This window comes from Fundulus heteroclitus, chromosome 18 (genome assembly GCF_011125445.2).
Source record: "Fundulus heteroclitus isolate FHET01 chromosome 18, MU-UCD_Fhet_4.1, whole genome shotgun sequence".
Taxonomy (NCBI): Eukaryota; Metazoa; Chordata; class Actinopteri; order Cyprinodontiformes; family Fundulidae; genus Fundulus; species Fundulus heteroclitus.
The window spans coordinates 28,947,613-28,964,928 of NC_046378.1; the positions used below are offsets into that span (position 1 = coordinate 28,947,613).

General features: G+C 40.1%; 1 protein-coding gene across 11 annotated transcripts in view; it reads left to right on the forward strand.

Moving 5' to 3' along the window:
* synrg (synergin, gamma) overlaps positions 1-17,316 on the forward strand; it is a 70,347-nt gene that overhangs the window by 40,770 nt on the left and 12,261 nt on the right. For all 11 annotated transcript variants that reach the window (XM_036150144.1, XM_036150147.1, XM_036150145.1 and 8 more), the window contains 4 exons: positions 6,921-7,475; positions 11,058-11,221; positions 11,334-11,387; positions 12,704-12,800. In XM_036150144.1, the coding sequence (XP_036006037.1) occupies positions 6,921-7,475; positions 11,058-11,221; positions 11,334-11,387; positions 12,704-12,800 (870 nt within the window). The remainder of the gene's footprint in view (positions 1-6,920; positions 7,476-11,057; positions 11,222-11,333; positions 11,388-12,703; positions 12,801-17,316) is intronic.

Sequence of the window (17,316 nt, forward strand, 5' to 3'; positions counted from 1 at the left end):
CCTCTCAAGATCAAACGTGAGTTCAGAGTAAATAAACATGGACGGCGGGGAAGAATAATGGTTTATTAAAAGTTTGTGGACTGATTTTAACGGAGGAAAAAAACATAACAAAAAGAAACTCCGTTAGTTAAAGAAGCGGAGACAATGTGACCGGGGGGCTCTATGTTTGCTGCACTAATATAAGGAGGTGAGTTGGGTTTTTAGCTCTCTGGGTTTCCCTCACCGTACTTTTTTGATTGGCTAGACGTCACATTTAACGGGCTGGGTACTCATTTGTCCTCGGAGGACACCACACATCCAACATATTGAATATCCCTGATTTAAGGTTCCACCAAGCGGACCAGATCACTGTTAACGCACCACACACAGCAGGATTATCTCTGAAGCTTATTTTAAGAGACACGATAGTCGCCGCCTCTCAGAAGGGGAGGATCGGGGCAAAAATTGGGCCAAAATTTCTGCCGTGTGAACCAGCCTTTAACCATCCATGACCAGGTGCTGATTGCTTTCCGGGCTAGTATTCAAACAAATACGAGCATGGTTTTCCAGGAGCCTAGGACCACTTGTCCAGAGCTTCTGAAAGACCTGGAATTAGAAGAAAACATTGTTTATTTACTTTAAACAATTGGTAATGCTCTCAACTAGTATGGCCTCTATTCCAGCTCACTGCACAAAACTCCACTGTTGAAGAAAAAGCAAGCTGAAACTCGTTTAATCTTTGGTTAAGTCACTGAAATAATGTGAGATTGGTCTGGTAAAATGAGACCAGAATTGAATTATTTAGATGTGATTGCACAGACTATGTTGGAGGCGAAAATGGCCCTCCTCATCACCCAAAGCACCGTACAAAGAGTGAAATTTGGAGATGAGAACTGATTGAAATTGAGGAAAATGTACAGAAAATTCCACTGGGACATTTTTTAATCAGAATTGGATTTTCCAGCAAGACGGTGATCGCAAACATACGACAAAAGGAAACTCAACTGGGTTCAAAGAAAGGAAACAGAGCTGCTAGCATGGCTCAATCTACCACCCAGCTTAAATCCAATTCAAAACCTCTGGAAAGATCTGAAGGGCATAGTTTGCGGAAAATACTTCATTTGAAGTTGCGACACTGTTTTCATTGTAGCAGAAGGGAAAATAGTTAAGTATGGGGGATACCTGAGAGCAGCAGCTGTACACTTCTCTGAAACTGAGTACAGGGACACTCCGATGACCTTAAACCATCCGTTGCAAAGCAATTGGTTATTGCCGGCAAAGCTGTTTGTCACCAGTGAGAACAGAGTCCATGTTGTATTAAAGCCAGAGGGATTAAAAAAAAGAAAAAAAAAAAAAAGAAGACAAATCGCTGCTTTAGTGGAACCGTTGGATGAACATGGTGCTGGTCCCATTTACTGCCAATCCTTGTGATGCTGCTTAAAAAGACTTGAAATAGTAGAAACCTTGTTTTATTAATAACCCATAGCACTTTGTTTCCCTGGCATATACATATGATGTGACACAGAGTCTTTACTTCTATTGGCCACTGGCCTCTAGGCGTGGTGGGGACCCACACACAGTACGCACTACAGTATGGAACGTAAAAACAAGATTGCTGTTTGAAATTGCAGGAAAGAGTAGCATCCTGGGGCGAGCAATAAGCCTCTTCTGCTGCCATAACAAAGAAACACGAAGTATGCCGTGTGCTACTGGGTCTTCAACTACCACCTGGTACGTTCTGCAGACTGAAATTGGGCTTTGGACCAACAAACCTGAATGTACAGTAGATGAATACTTGGAAGAACACCTGGTGCTCACTGTCCAGTGTGTGGAGGATCTGTGATGCTGTGGGCCTGTTGCTCTTTCAAGGTTCATGGGAAGCTTCTAAGAGATCATGGCATTACTAATGAAATCTTTGAAAACAACAAAATATTTTAAATCGGATTATCTGATTATAGGAGAGGACATTAGGTGCTGTCCTGTTGGTAAAAGGTGACTCTACAGAGTAGTAGTAATAGTTTGTAGCAGCATGGATACAAACTATAGTGCCACCTAGGGCTGAACAATTAATCGCATTTTCAATATAATCGCGATTTAAAAAAACGCAATTTCCAAATCGCAGGGTCTGCAATTTTTGGCTATGTAACAATTAGGGAATTAGACACGTCCATTAGGTGTCGGTAAAATGTTTGAAGTGGGTTTGCCTCCACATGGAAGGGAAGACAGTTGCAGCAGTGAGATAATCTAATTGTATTACTTGTTTTAGAGTTTATATAATCATACATAGCATTAAGTTCAGGTCAATCAGTTTAATACATAGACTTGCTTGTTGGTTGCACTTTATGTTCAACAAGGATTGATGTCCAAATCAACTAAAAGCTGTTCTCTTGAACAATATTCTAATTAATAGAAACATCAAAAGTTCTTGTTTTAAATAGTCCTTGTTTACAAACATCTTTATCTAGAGGCCATTTTTGTTGCTTGTGGTTAATGCGGAGAAAAGTCAAAATTGCAATTTTGGTTGAAATATATTGTAGGCAGAACGCAATCATTTCTGCTCTGAGTTTAGATGCTGTGGGTCTTTTAGCACCTAATCTGCACAGCGAGGCAACAAATTGATTTGTTGTTTGTATATGTTTAAAAAGACATGATAAATCAAACTGGGGAAAAAAATCGTGTTAAATCGCAATTTTAAGAAAAAAAATCGCAATTAGATTATTTTCCAAAATCGTTCAGCCCTAGTGCCACCTGGGATTTCGTTCGAAACCATAATTCTTCCACCTTTAATAAATTTAATTAAATTGAAGGTTTGCTTTCATCTAAAAATTCTGCAGGATTTTAGTAGCTGTAGCAACTATGAGTTATTATAAAGAGCACCAGCCACAACAATTGTGGCTGGTCGCTGTTATGATCCAACTCATGCCTTAAAATGATCTAAATAACACATTTTATTAAGAATAATTCTCTGCTGTGTGGGAAGGGAGCATGTCTTTTACAAATGAGGTGTTGTGCGCTACAATCTAAATTATGCCGTCTCCCCCTATTGAGAGTGCAAAACGTTTGACGGTTTTATTGTTGCTCTCACAGCTAAAAAGATGTGAAAGTGAAATGCGTGGCCCGTTTGGATCAGAGAGCTTCACAGTTTGGCTTCGCGTGCGTTTTTCGAACAGCTGGAAAGGAAAGGAAAGGAAAGGGGATCCTCAGGAAGCGTCTGTCTAGGACACAAAGGTGCAGAAAGTCTGATGTGAAAATAGCTCTGTTTTCAGCGCCTTAGCAACAGGAGCTGAGGCTCGTTCATAACCACTGTGCTCTTACCAGGTCCGCAGGTAAAATTATGGTACTTGGAGAAGACGCCTTCCTTCAATCCAAAGGGTTTTATACATCAGGACATTATGATAATAAATCTCAACGTGCCCTTTACCAAATATCATACGGCTCAAACCTCAAGTGTAGAAAAAACATATTGAGATTCTACTAACTCATTATGTCGAGCTAAATTAAAATGGAAAAGGTCTGAGATTAAAGCTGGCGCTAATCAAATGCACTTGGAAAAACTGATCATCAGCAGGTGTGCCCACCTCTATAACAGGGGGCTCTTGGCGGTCTGCTGCTCCGGAGCGTTTAGATAAGTGTTAACACTATATAGCCTGGAAGGACCGGCGTCAGCATTGACCGCAGAGACGTAACTGTTGCTGCTTATCAGTCTGGGAAGAATCGTTTCCAGGCAATCAGAGGCAACCGGTTCTACAGTAAGGAAGGTTGTTCAGGAGTAAAATATAAAAAAAAGATTTGAGCCAGTTGCCAATCTTCCCCGTTGTGGCCGTCGGAGCCAATTTCCTCCTGAACAAACCGTACAGCCTCCAGGGGAAACTAGGAAAACAACCAAGAACCGCATCTGAAACTCCACAGCCCTCGCTTGGCATGCGAAATGTTAAAGTTCACGACTGCTCAGTTAGAAACCCACTAAACATGTATGACTTATTTGGAAAGGTTTGCGAGTGGTATTACGCAACAACACAACGATCAGCACGACTCAGATTCGTATAGTTACATCTGAATAACCCGCTAAGCTTCTGGAACAATATCCTGTGGACAAATAGGACCAAAATAAAGTGTTTGCCACTAATCCACTTTAAAACGCCATGTTTGCAGTCATAGAGTTGACCATGAACTCATCTGTTTATCAAAGCATTGTAGATTTAATTTGAGACCATCTGTCTGCCATATGAAGATAGATAGAAACCAGTTTGCGTATTTATTGAAGAAACGTTGTGTAGAAGAATCGGTTATTATTATTATTATTTCACAATAATGTCAGAGTCTTAATGTCAAACAGAAGATCATGATAAGAGTTCCTTTATTGTCTCTTATTGGGGAAATTCGGGTGTGACCGTGACTAACAGTTATACACGATTATTAGCAATGAAAATAACAAATTAGCTCCAAAGAACAGCCAAGAATAGAAGATAAATAAATAACAGAGTAAATATTGCACAGTTATTGATATGGCAAAAAATCTGATGAAATATTTAAGTTTAACAGTGGAAAAGACTCCAGCCTATTTACAGAAAACACGATAACATAATATGCAATATGTGATATATGGCTTAAAAATAAAATCTCCGATTTGATTCTACCAAATTTGATTAATCGTTTTTTTCCCCCTCGTTTTGTTTCACAAAAAATTAAAGCAATTACTTTAAAAACTTGCTTTTATGTTAAGTATTTTGTCTGAGAGTTAACCTGAATTCAAAGTGCAACTAAATACAAGCTGTAAAGCAAGATGGCAGGCCCTGCCATTGGAAACAATGAAAGTGTAACAAAATGTTTGCTGCTGGTGGTGTTACACAATTAGTAAATTAAAGTGCCTCGTTTTATGGTAAAAAAGTTTCCTCTTTACAATATTGTCACAATAAATATTTGCCTACACATATATTCAGCATTGCATTCTCCTCATGGAAGCCCAATGAGTGCACTGGCAAAAGAAAAAAATCCAGATTTTCCAAAAATGAAATCTTAAGAAATCATAAATTTGAATTAATCGATTAAATCAATTTATTTACCAGCTTTTTGCATGATAGTGCAGCAGCATCCCGAAGTAGCTAGGCGTATGCAAGTTACCTTAGCATCTGGGAGACAGTGTTAAGCGTTGATGATCAGATCAGAAACCGTGCAACCATTAACATGTTGTAAACAATTATTGAGTCTGTTGTGAGCAGCAGAGATTCTAAAGTTTTACAGCAACTGGGAGGAAGGACCTGCGGAAGCGCTCCTTAGTGCATCTGCGATGCAGCAGTCTGTCACCGAAAGAGCTCTCCAGCTCTGCAACGTACTTGAACTTCTTCGTGCTTAAGGTGTTTTTATATTTTGTTGAAACACAGGGTGTTGGGAATTTTCCCTCACATCACTTTTAGATTTAAGTCGCATCTTTATTTACTGAACAACACTGACGGTGTGGAATCTGCTGTTTGTGCACGTGGGATTTAATTAAAAAAAGGCCATCTCTATTATGCTGGAAAGCAAAAAAAAAAAACAAAAAAAAAGAAACTAGAAATAAGGTGCACTTTCTTTTTTCCATGTCTGTAAGCTGAATATTGGTAGGTTTTTTTTAAAGGTAGCATATGGGTCAGCAGAAAAGAGAATAAGGCAGCTAAATGGAACATCTGCTCACTGTAACAGCAAATGTTTTGCATGCTGTGCTGCTTTCCACGGTGCCTCGCTGATCTCCATGGCAGGGAAAGGATGGTTGAAGGAGTGAAAACTGGATTTTATCTAAGGACGTACGATTTTCCCAAAAAAATAAATAAATTGCAATTGCGATTTAATTTCGATTTTTCTCTGCATTAACCACAAGCAACAAAAATGGCCTATAGAAAATATATTGCAAAGTGCAACCAACAAACAAGTACTTAATGCTATGGTGAGATTCCTGAAAGCTTGTGGTTAAAAAGTATGATTATATAAACTCTAAAACAAATAATAAGATTAGATTATCTCACTGCTGCAACGCTCTTTCCTTCCATGTGAAGCAAACCCACTTTAAAGATGTTACCGACACCTAAAGGACATGTCCATTTATTGTTACATAGCCAAAAATTGCAGACCATAGGGAACTGCATTTTTATTAAATAATTGCAATTATATTGCAAATGCGATTTATTTGTCCAGCCCTTGTTTTAAAACTATATTAAAACTCAATGAAAGGAGTATTTTGTACGCTAAACTGAATCAGTGGCTCTGAAATCACGAGGACTAAAGGGGAAAATGTTTTGTGGTGTCGGAGAGTCTTAACCCTTTTTGAAGTAAAGTTTCCCCAACAGGATTTTAATAATTTATTTGACCCATTGTCTTTTTTTTTTTTAGGCCACTATAATTATACAGCATACCGCTTAAATGATTTCTGAAAACAAGAACCGGTTTCATCGGTGAATTTATTTTGGTCGGAATCAGACGGTTCACTAATGTTGGGATAAATATTACCGTATCAAGTTAATTATTCTTCTGATGGCATTTGGGTTTTGGCCAATTTCTGTCTCTGTGCTGATGTTAAACTCTCTTCCATGTAGATAATAAAAACCAGGATTAAAGGCCGGATCTGCAATAAGTCCTGAGTGCTCAAACATGCATCCAGAATAATGGCAGAAGCTTTTTGAAGGCTACATAAAACTGTGGTTTGTCTCCAACTTGCTAAAAGACATTTAACCAAATGTTTTTAGGGGTATACTTATATTATTTGAGCATGAATATATTATTATTTAAAGTAATATAGCATTAAATTTGTGCTTGTGCACTGAACTCAAGTCTTAAAAGTCAAAGTTGTTTGGGCATCATTCAAAGGCAACACTTTTTATTAATGTAAGTAACGCAACAACGTCCTTGTCTCTTGATCACATCTGTGCTATTCCCATGAACCACCTGTCATGTCTGTGTTGTCGTTACAGAAAGAGACGACATGAAATTTGACCCATTTGGGACGTCAGCCCTCAGCACCTTGTCCAACTACGACTGGTCAGTTCAGGATGAAGGTCTGGCCAGTGAGCTGAGAAGGCCTCAGGGCTCCGAAGGGCCTTCTTTGTCATCTTTAGTACCGTCACAGAAGAACGAACTCAGCTTTGGCAGCACTGAAAACATCTCAGGCGGTTCCCTGGCAAAGATCACCACCTCTTTAACCACAGAGACTGGGTCTTCTGGCGGTGACAGGTTCGAGGCCTTCGCTGACTTCGGTTCCTGTGACCGGCCTGCTGACAACGACGACGACGACGACTTTGGAGACTTTGCTAGTACCGTTTCCGAAAAATCAGACTCGCCCGCTGTCACCGCTGAGGCGGGCTCAGAGGGAAACCAAAACGAGACCTTAGAAGAATTTGGCATCTTCCAAGGGGACAAGCCCAAATTCGGCAAGTTTGACTTCCTGAAAGCCAGCGCTCAAACCAAAGTCAAATCCAGCGAGGAGATGATCAAGAACGAGCTCGCAACGTTTGACCTGTCCGTTCAAGGTGAGCCTTCGTGACCGTTCGACCACATGTGAGCAAAATGAATGATGTATTTGGATGGAGAGTTTTAGTTTTATTGTTTGCTTCTGAGATTTTGGAGGATTTTACCGACAATCTTTACTTTATTATCTTCTTTAGTGTTGTTGTAAAATTAGATTTGCCCTAGATCAGAAGGATATTTTTATTTTTGCAATTAAGAGGCTGAAACACCAATGAAGCTCAGGGGGCAGTCCTTCGTGTGTTGCCCTTTTGTTTGTGCGCTTAAATTGAGTCTCGCCTCAATTTGCACAATCTTTTCAAAGAAGCAGTTCCCCATCCTCACCTAGACACGTTTTTCTTTTTAAACTGAATATTCTTATGTATAGATTAACTTTCCAAGTTAAGCCAAGGTTTCCTCCACCATATTATAAGCGGCCCACCAGGCTTCAAAATTACAGTTTTGAAGACTGGCGCCCCTCTTTTAGCGGGTGGGCTTTTTAATTTTTTTTAATTTTTGACAGGGATTATAAGAATGAAGTCATAAAATTACAACAATTAAGTAGTATTTTTTTTAAGAACTCTTTGTTAAAGTGATCATTTGGTATCCACCAAAGGCTCCACACTATCTTATAGAACTTTTACACTAGAGAATGGGTTAATACTGCCAAGTCAGGAAATGGTCTCCTTTAGACTCCTATCAAAGAGGAATAAACACCCAACCTGAATCAAAAAGGCGCTTCAACAAAGTTTGGAGATATGAGCACGGTCTCATGTTTCAGGTTAGAAACCATCTAGCATTTTACCAGCGGTCCCTCTTAGGGCCACTATAACCATGATATGATCAAAGAAACGGATAAACACAGACAACAGATTTTTTTTTTTTTTTTTACTTTTTCTGAGTGCCATATGAAGCAAATGAAAGCAGACGGTTTTAAGATTTGGGAGGGGGAGCAGCTGAAGGTGATCCTGCACCTTCCAGCTCCTCCAGCTCGCCGTCCCTTTTCCTGATCTGTAATGGAGCCGTCAGACATTAGATGGTGGTGTTGCCATAACAGTCCCGCTCTAATGGCACCGACCGCTGAGATGGATTATCGGAGGCCGGAAAATCCATGAGCTGAAATTAACCGGAACCACTTTGAGGCTGTTCATTTCTTTAACTGCTGTTTGTCGGTGTTATGTTCCACAAATAATTAATTACACTTTTCCCGCACCGAGATAAAAGCCCCCACGGATTCCTCTCCCTGGACTGGATTTAATTTGTCTGAAGTGGAGGGCCCTCGCTAACGTCTCTTGGCCCCGTGAAGCAGTAATCTGATCACAGCGGGGCTTTGTGCCGGGATGAGTGGCTGTAGGGAAGATGACACGTCCCTCTGTGGGTTGTGGAGGAGTGAGGGGTGGATTACCTGACCCTGGACGGTCCACAAACACACAAGCTTCAGCTCCCGTTACAATAGCCTGGACTTGTTTGTTGTGGGCCGTTGCCAGGATTTGTTTTGCTGTCAATTGTTCCTATTTGCATATTTGTGGCTTTTGTTTTGTACCTAATTATGATTTGTCAAAAATGAAGCATTTGTTTCCACCATAATGGTCTTAAGGGAGTTTGGCCGCACAGAGCGAAAGAGAGAGAGAGAGAGAGAGAGTATACTGATGCAAGCAAACCACTGCAAGTTGTTTTAATGTGCAGAGCTCCAGAAAATATTCATACCTAATGAAACTTTCCTCGTTTGTGACATTACAAACACACTTTTGCACATTTGAATGGGATTTTTTGCATGATAAACCAGCACCAGGCAGTGCATAATTATGAAATGGGTGGAACATGATACATTTTTTTTTTTTTACTAAAAACATCTGGAAAGTGTTGTGTGCATAGGTATTCTCCTATGCACGCAAATGCTCCTAAATAAATAAACAAACCAGTGTCGGGAACAAACAGAATCAGGAAGATCAAGGAACCCAGCAGACAGGTCAGGCAGAGAATTTTGGAGACGTTTTAAAGTAGGTTCAGTTTATATAACCAGCTTTGAAGATCTCACAGATCGCTGGTTAATTCATGATGTGAAAACGGAAAGAAATCGCTCGTCTGGCTCCGATGACCGGCCAGGCGGTCAGGTCGTTAATCTGTGAAGCAGCCAAGGAGACCAGAGGTGGGTAGTGATCATTTACGTCGCTTACTGCAGTAACTTTTACCTCTATGGGTAGCTTTCCTGTTCTGTAATTTTTTACTTTTTTTTTTGCAATACTGTTTTGAATTGACACTACAACGAGTTAAATGTTTGGATTATTTACCCACCTCTGCAACATTAGGCGCCGCGGACGGCAGCCACGGTGTGTTGGTGCGCACTTTTTTATTTATTTTTTTTATTTTTATTTTGTCTGCACCATTAACACCAAGTCAAATTCCTTGTAAGTGCAAACCTACTTGCCAATAAACTTGATTCTGATTAGAGGAGCTATATATAGAGGTCCTCAATTGTAGCAAAGAATATCTCGGCTATTTTTACTCCACAAATATGGCTTTTAAAGAAAATTGCCTAAACCAAAGACATTTTTTGTCATCTGCCTTGTAAGGGAAGTGGCTAACCTCTGGAAGAAGATGCTCTGTTCAGATGAGACTAAAATTGAACTTTATGCCCAGCAATGAAAAGTTATGCTTGGAGTAAATATAACAATATAACATAGCCCGTCACTCTGAGCGTGAGATCCACACGAGGAAGCAGGGAAGTGGCAGCATCATGCTGTGGGGGGTGATTTACCTCAGCAGCAACAGCAAATATGCTCAGAGCAGGGCGATCCTTGAAGAAAATCTGGGAGACGCAGAGGTTTACTTTCCAGCAGGACAACAACCGTTAACATACAGCTGGAGCTACAACACAGGTTATTCCGAATGCAGCAAACTAAATATCAATCTTTACAGAAACTGAACTAACTTGAGCTATTTAAAATTAAGATTAGAAAAGAACATTTAAAATCTGCAAAGCTGGCAGATATGTACCCCAGAATACTGCAGCAAAAGATGCTTCTACAAAGTATTCACTGCAAAAACGGAACTTGAAATAAGTAAAATGTTCTTAAAATTAGTGTATTTGTCCCTGATTTGAGCAGGTAAATAAGATGATTTGCCAATGGAATAAGAGTTTTGCAATTAAAATAGCAGCAACTTATCTCCATCATCTTGTTTCAAGTGCAGGATGTTTAATTATCTTATTTTAGTGGTCAAAATACTCATTCCATTGACAAATAATCTTATTTACCTGCTCAAATCAAGGACAAATGCACTCACTTTAAGAACATTTTACTTATTTTAGATCCGTTTTTGCAGTGTTGACTTTAGAGTGGCTGATTTTTTTTTTTTTTATTTGTTTTTAAGAAAGTTTAGGAACCCTGAATCCCGTCTCCATCATATTTATGTCCTACTTTATGTTGCTATATTGCATAAAATCCCAGTAGAATATGCTGAATCCTGTGGTTGTTACATGGCAACAGGTGGAGGATTTAAAGGGGTATGAATACTTTTTGGGAAGCGCCCTGTCTGCATTCTGTAGTCATCCTTTTTATTTTGTAACGTCTTTTATCTGCTATCCTCTCTCCTGCCGCGGCACCCAGGCTCTCACAAACGCAGTCACAGCTTAGGCGAGAAGGAGATCGGGCGGTCGCCTCCGTCTCCAGCTCCGGAGCAGCCCTTCAGAGATCGATCCAACACGCTGAACGAGAAGCCCACCCTGCCTGTCATCCGGGACAAGTACAAGGACCTGACAGGCGAGGTGGAGGTGAGCAGCGCCTCAATTTGCTCCAGCTCTTTTCTCCGGCTGTTAGAAGCTGCGAAAGAAACTGTGCTCCTTCTTGTTTATGTGAGATAATTCTGCTCTGGGTTGGTTGCAGGAAAGCGAGCGGTACGCCTTCGAGTGGCAGAGGTGTCTGGAAAGTGCTCTGGAGGTTTGTGTCCAACTTTTTGTTAGTGTTTTTTTTTCTCCCAGATCTTCTCTTGTGTACACCCAATGGGAAAATATTTTCTCCAATAAGTCCAAAACTAATTTAAAGATGTTCTGAGATGTTATTTCCTGGGACTTACACTGCAAAAAGGGAACTCAAAGTAAGTCAAATTTTCTTGAAATTAGTGTATTTTTCCTTCATTTGAGCAGCTAAATAAGACTATTTGCTAATGGAATGAGTATTTTTACACCAAAAATAAGATAAATAGATATCCTGCTCTTGAAATAAGATGATGTAGATGAATTGTTCTTATTTTAAGTTAGGGCTGGGCGATAAATCGATTTAATCGATTAATTTGAATTTACAATTCTTTAAGATTTCATTTTTGGAAAATCTGGATTTTATTTTGCCAATACACTCATTGGGTTTCCATGAAGAGAACAGCATGTGATGCTGAATATATGTTTAGGCAAATGTATTGTCAAAATATTGTTAAGTGGAAACTTTTTTTTACCATAATACGAGGTACTTCATTTACCTATTTACTTTTTTTTTTAACTTAGTTTGAAGTTCACAAGTGCAGTGAAGCCTGTTTTTAGCTCAATGTGTAATACCACTAGCAGCAAATGTTTTGTTATATTTTCATTGTTTATAATGGCACGGCTGCCATCTTGTTTTACAAACATATTTCACAGCTTGTTTTTAGTTGCACTTTGAATTCAGGTAAACTCCCTGACGAAATCCTTGACATAAAAGCAAGGTTTTAAAATAATTTCTTTAGTTTCTTTTTATGAAACAAAAAGGAGGAAAAAGATCGATTAATCGGATTTGGTATGATAAAATTAATAAAAGATGTATTTTTTAATCCATATCGCCCAGCCCTATTTTAAGTGCAAAAATCTTATTCCATTGGCAAATAGTTTTATTTAGCTGCTCAAATCTAGGATAAATACACAAATTCCAAGAAAAATTTACTTACTTTGAGTTCCCTTTTTGCAGTGTAAAAGCATATTTGACAGCTTTAGTAATGTTTTAACATTTCTGAGGAATCCAAAATGTCTTGGAAAATACTCCAGCAAAGCGAAAGTCTTACTGCTAGAATAAATACATAAAAAGAGGTATGTCTCAGCCGACAGGTTTGCATTTGTGAGATTGTGGTGAACATTCATTTTATTGGTTGATGTCAAAAAATAATCCACAGTCGGCATCAAAGGTTATTGTGTCATAAAGCTGGTCATGTTACTCTCACTAATGATGATTGTGACGAACAGAAATAGCATGTGTGACACAACGCTGGCTTTCTGTCGCTGCACGTTAAGGTCATCACCAAGGCCAACAACACCCTGAACGGCATCAGCAGCTCGTCTGTCTGCACCGAGGTCATCCAGTCTGCTCAGGGCATGGAGTACCTGCTGGGTGAGGAACCACACTCCATGCGCACACACTGTAAAAACATCAGGGGCCTTGGTTTTAAATGTATTTTATAGTTTTAAAAGACGGAAGAAGGAAGCAGCGTGAAAGCCGCTGACCATATTCCCATGACGATGCATTTCGTTTTGATTAGGGGCTTTAAAGTATTTATTCAAGAAATGTTTTTTTTTTTTTTTTGTGGATTGAATATACAACATAAAATGTTATCGTTGTTTAAAGGTAAAGAATTTGGCTGCGTGTTGTTGATTTTCTTCAAACAAAAGGGTCTAATTTCTACCTAAATATTTTTATTTGATGATAACACTGGTAGGTTCTCCGACTTGAGCAACAACGGCCCATTAACATCTTGTTAGTGATCTAGTGCAGCTGAAGGCTGCCATTCAAATGGTCAGCACATGCTTTTTATTTTTTATTTTTATTTATTTTTTGTCCTTTCCAAACAAATAAAAAAAGGAAGCTGCACCTCAACCACATGGTTTTTGTAGCCATCAACAAGCGTCTGGCATAACGTCGGCTGGAAGCTTCAGCACTATTCTTTGCAGACTCGGCGCAGCTCATTCAGATCCGCTGGTTTCCAATCATTTTTAACCCTTTAAGGTGTCCATTCCTGAAAACTACTATATCCAGTACCAAGTCAGCTTTTATCATGTAATTGATGGAACATCGAAGTAGATCACCAAAAATTTAAGTTGGGATGTTGGGCAACATCCCAAGAACCAACAAGGCCTGCCATGAGCGTTACTGCAGGAGCGCCAGTTTGACTCTCTGCAATTTTTTTATTAATTTTATTTGACAGGGACAGTGTACATTAATTATCAGTCCTGCAAATGCGCCAGAATTAGCCAAAAGGTTATTTTTCATCTGTTGTCCATGGACAGCACTGCAAAAACTGATCTAAAAATAAGTAAAATGTTCTTAAAGTTAGTGTACTTGTCTTTGATTTGAGCAGGTAAAGAAGATTATCTGCCAATGGAATGAGTATTTTGACCCCTAAAATAAGATAATTAGACATCCTGCACCTGAAATAAGATGATGGAGATGAGTTGTTCCAATTTTAAGTGAAAAAATCTTATTCCATTGGCAAATCATCTTTTCTTCCTTCTCAAATCAAGGACAAATACAATAATTTTAAGATTTAAAGAGGCCACACCATAAAACTAGTTGCTCTCAGACGAACCTCAGAACAGGCCGGTCCTGAGAGTCGGAGCTAAATCAACAAGGAATTCAGTCCAAAGCATCGCAGTTCCACTTTATATAGACCGTAACTGAATGATTTCAATTTGAAAAGGAAGAACTGAAAGCATTTGTTTCCTTTAAAGCTATAGCTGGTAATCCTGTTCAGAAACACTTGTAGTGTTGTAGTGGTGGAAATGGTCCATCCTGAAAGTAGTAAACACGTTATGTATTCAGAAAAAGGAGGTTAAAAAGATTGATCATTGTGGGAGCTGCAGGCCTGTAAAAACTCTGACCAATTCTGTCGTTAACACCGAAAGGAAGGGATTTAGTCCTGCTCTCACACATTAAAACATCTCTCTGTTTTATTAATTTAGTAAGGAGTTACTGAATTAAATTTGCTTTTCAATAATCTAGTTTATTGAATAGACTTGGATGTTTAGCAGCATAAATTATTACTTTAATGGTAAATGGACTGAATTTATCAAGCACATTTCTAGTCATTCTGACCACTTAAAGCACTTTACACTATAGTCATTAAAGTCATATATATGTTCAGTTTTATATAAGGAATAAAACACAGTTTAAATTAATCTTAAAGTTGATTCGCGTCCATACTGATTGAATATGTTCGCCTTAATGGATCTGTAAGTAATGCATAATAATAATAATAATACATTTTATTTAAAAGGCGCCTTTCTAGACACTCAAGGTCGCCGTACAGAAGGGTAAAAAACAGAATGTCAGGAACAGAATCAAAACAAAAAACATTTAAAAAATAAATAAAAAATAAATAAATACCGAGGCTGGGACAGGGAAATTGATAATTAAAGAGAATAGGCGGTCTTAAACAGATGAGTTTTGAGTTGTGATTTAAAATTTTGAAGTGAGTCCGTGTTTCTAAGTAGGGGTGGTAGAGAGTTCCAGAGGCGGGGGGCAGAGCGGCTGAATGCTCTGCTCCCCATGGTGGTGAGACGGGCGGAAGGGACAGACAGGTGTAAAGCAGATGAGGATCTAAGAGCAGGGGAGGGGGTGGGAATGTGCAGGAGGCCTGACAGATAAGGGGGGGCTAGGTGGTGAAGGGCCTTGAATGTCACCATGAGAATTTTATATTGAATGCGGAACTGCACGGGGAGCCAGTGAAGCTGTTGGAGGACCGGGGTGATGTGGTGGATAGAGGGAGTTCTTGTTATGATGCGAGCAGCTGAGTTCTGGACCAGTTGTAGTTTATGGAGTGATTTCTGAGGAAGGCCGAAGAGGAGAGAGTTGCAGTAATCCAGTCGGGAGGTGACAAGGCTGTGCACAAGTATGGCAGCAGTGTGTGGGGTAAGGGAGGGACGGAGGCGGTTGATGTTTCTTAAGTGAAAGTAGGCAGACCGGGTAATGTTATTGATATGGGATTGAAAAGATAGGGTGCTATCGAGGATGACACCCAGACTCTTAACCTGGGGGGAGGGGGAGATGGAGGAACTGTCAATAACAAGTGGGAAACTGTCAGTTTTGGAAAGAGTTGATTTGGTGCCGATGAGGAGAACCTCAGTTTTACTACTGTTTAATTGAAGGAAGTTTTTGGTGAACCAGGCTTTTATTTCACAGATGCAATTTGTGAGGGAGGTGGGGGGAAGAGAGGACGATGGTTGTGTGGAGAGGTAGAGCTGGGTGTCATCAGCATAGCAATGGAATTGGATGTTAAATTTGCGGAAGATATTGCCAAGGGGAAGGAGGTAGATGATGAAGAGGAGGGGCCCGAGTACAGAGCCCTGGGGCACGCCTGAGGTGAGGGGGGAGGGGGTGGATTTGAGGGTCTTCAGTTGAATGTACTGAGTGCGGTCAGAGAAGTAGGAAATAAACCAGTCCAACGGAGTGTTAGTGATGCCAATGGAAGAAAGCCTACTGAGGAGAGTGGTGTGACAGATGGTGTCAAAGGCTGCACTCAGGTCGAGGAGGATGAGGATGGTGAGTAGTCCAGAATCAGATGCCATGAGGAGGTCATTGGTGATTTTGATGAGTGCTGTTTCAGTGCTATGGAGTGGCCGGAAACCAGACTGAAATTCTTCATACAGGCTGTTGGCAGATAGGTGAGTATGGAGCTGGGAGGCAACTGTTTTTTCAAGAATTTTGGAAATGAAGGGTAAATTGGAGATAGGACGGAGGTTGTTGAAGTTGATCGGGTCGGCACCAGGTTTTTTTACAATCGGAGTGATGGCAGCAGTTTTGAGAAGTGTAGGGACAGTTCCAGTGGTGAGGGAGGTGTGGATGATAGCGGAGATGAGGGGAACCAGAGAGGGGAGGCAGGTTTTGACAAGTTGTGTTGGGAAGGGGTCCAGTTGACAGGTGGATGGTTTGGATTTCCGAATGAGCTCTGTGATTTCCGAGACAGTGGGAAGATGGAAGGAGGAGAGCGACTGTGTAGGCGAGGGAAGATCTGGTGAGGTGCTGAGATGAGCCGTTGATCCAAGGTTTTGGTGAATGTTCTTGATTTTTCCTGTGAAGTATGACATGATGTCATTGCAGAAGGAGGTTGTATAAAGGTGCGGGGGGGAAAGAGTCCTTGGGTTTGATAGTATTATTGAGTATAGAGAAAAGTGACTTAGAGTTATGTTGATTGGCAGTGATTAAGCTCGAGTAATACTGTGATTTAGTGCTGGCAATGGAGTCCTTATAGTGAATAATGTGATTATTGTACATTTCTTTGTGTATAGTGAGACCAGTTTTTCTATAAAGTCTTTCGAGTTGCCGTCCTTTGGTTTTCATGCGTCGGAGATTTGGGGTGTACCAGGGGGCGGAGACGGAAAAAGAAACAAATCTATTTTTTAGTGGAGCAAGCGAGTCAAGGATATTATGGAGACCAGTATTGTAGTGGATGACCAGGTCATCAGGGGTTAGCAGATTATTGAAGTCAAGGAGGCAGGAAGAGTGGATACTTGAGATAAGGGTGGAGGGATCAATGTTCTTTATGTTCCGGAAGGATATGAGGCGGGATGTTTTAGAGATAGAGAGGGTAATATTCACTTCAAATGAGAGGAGAAAATGGTCAGTTATGGGGAGTTCATCAGCTGTTATGTTGTGAGGGATGACGCCAGAGCAGCAGATTAAATCCAGAATATGTCCTTTGGAGTGTGTGGGGGTAGTGGTGTATTGCTGACATCCAAAACTCTCTAGGCAGGAAGTAAAGTCTTTGGTGAGAGGCAAATTGGTATTGTCCATGTGGATATTGAAATCACCCAGTAGGATTAAGTTTGGTGATAGAGAGGATAGGTGGGTGAGAAAATCGGCAAACTCTGTTAAAAAGACACTATTCGGTTTTGGGGGGCGGTAGACAGCAGCA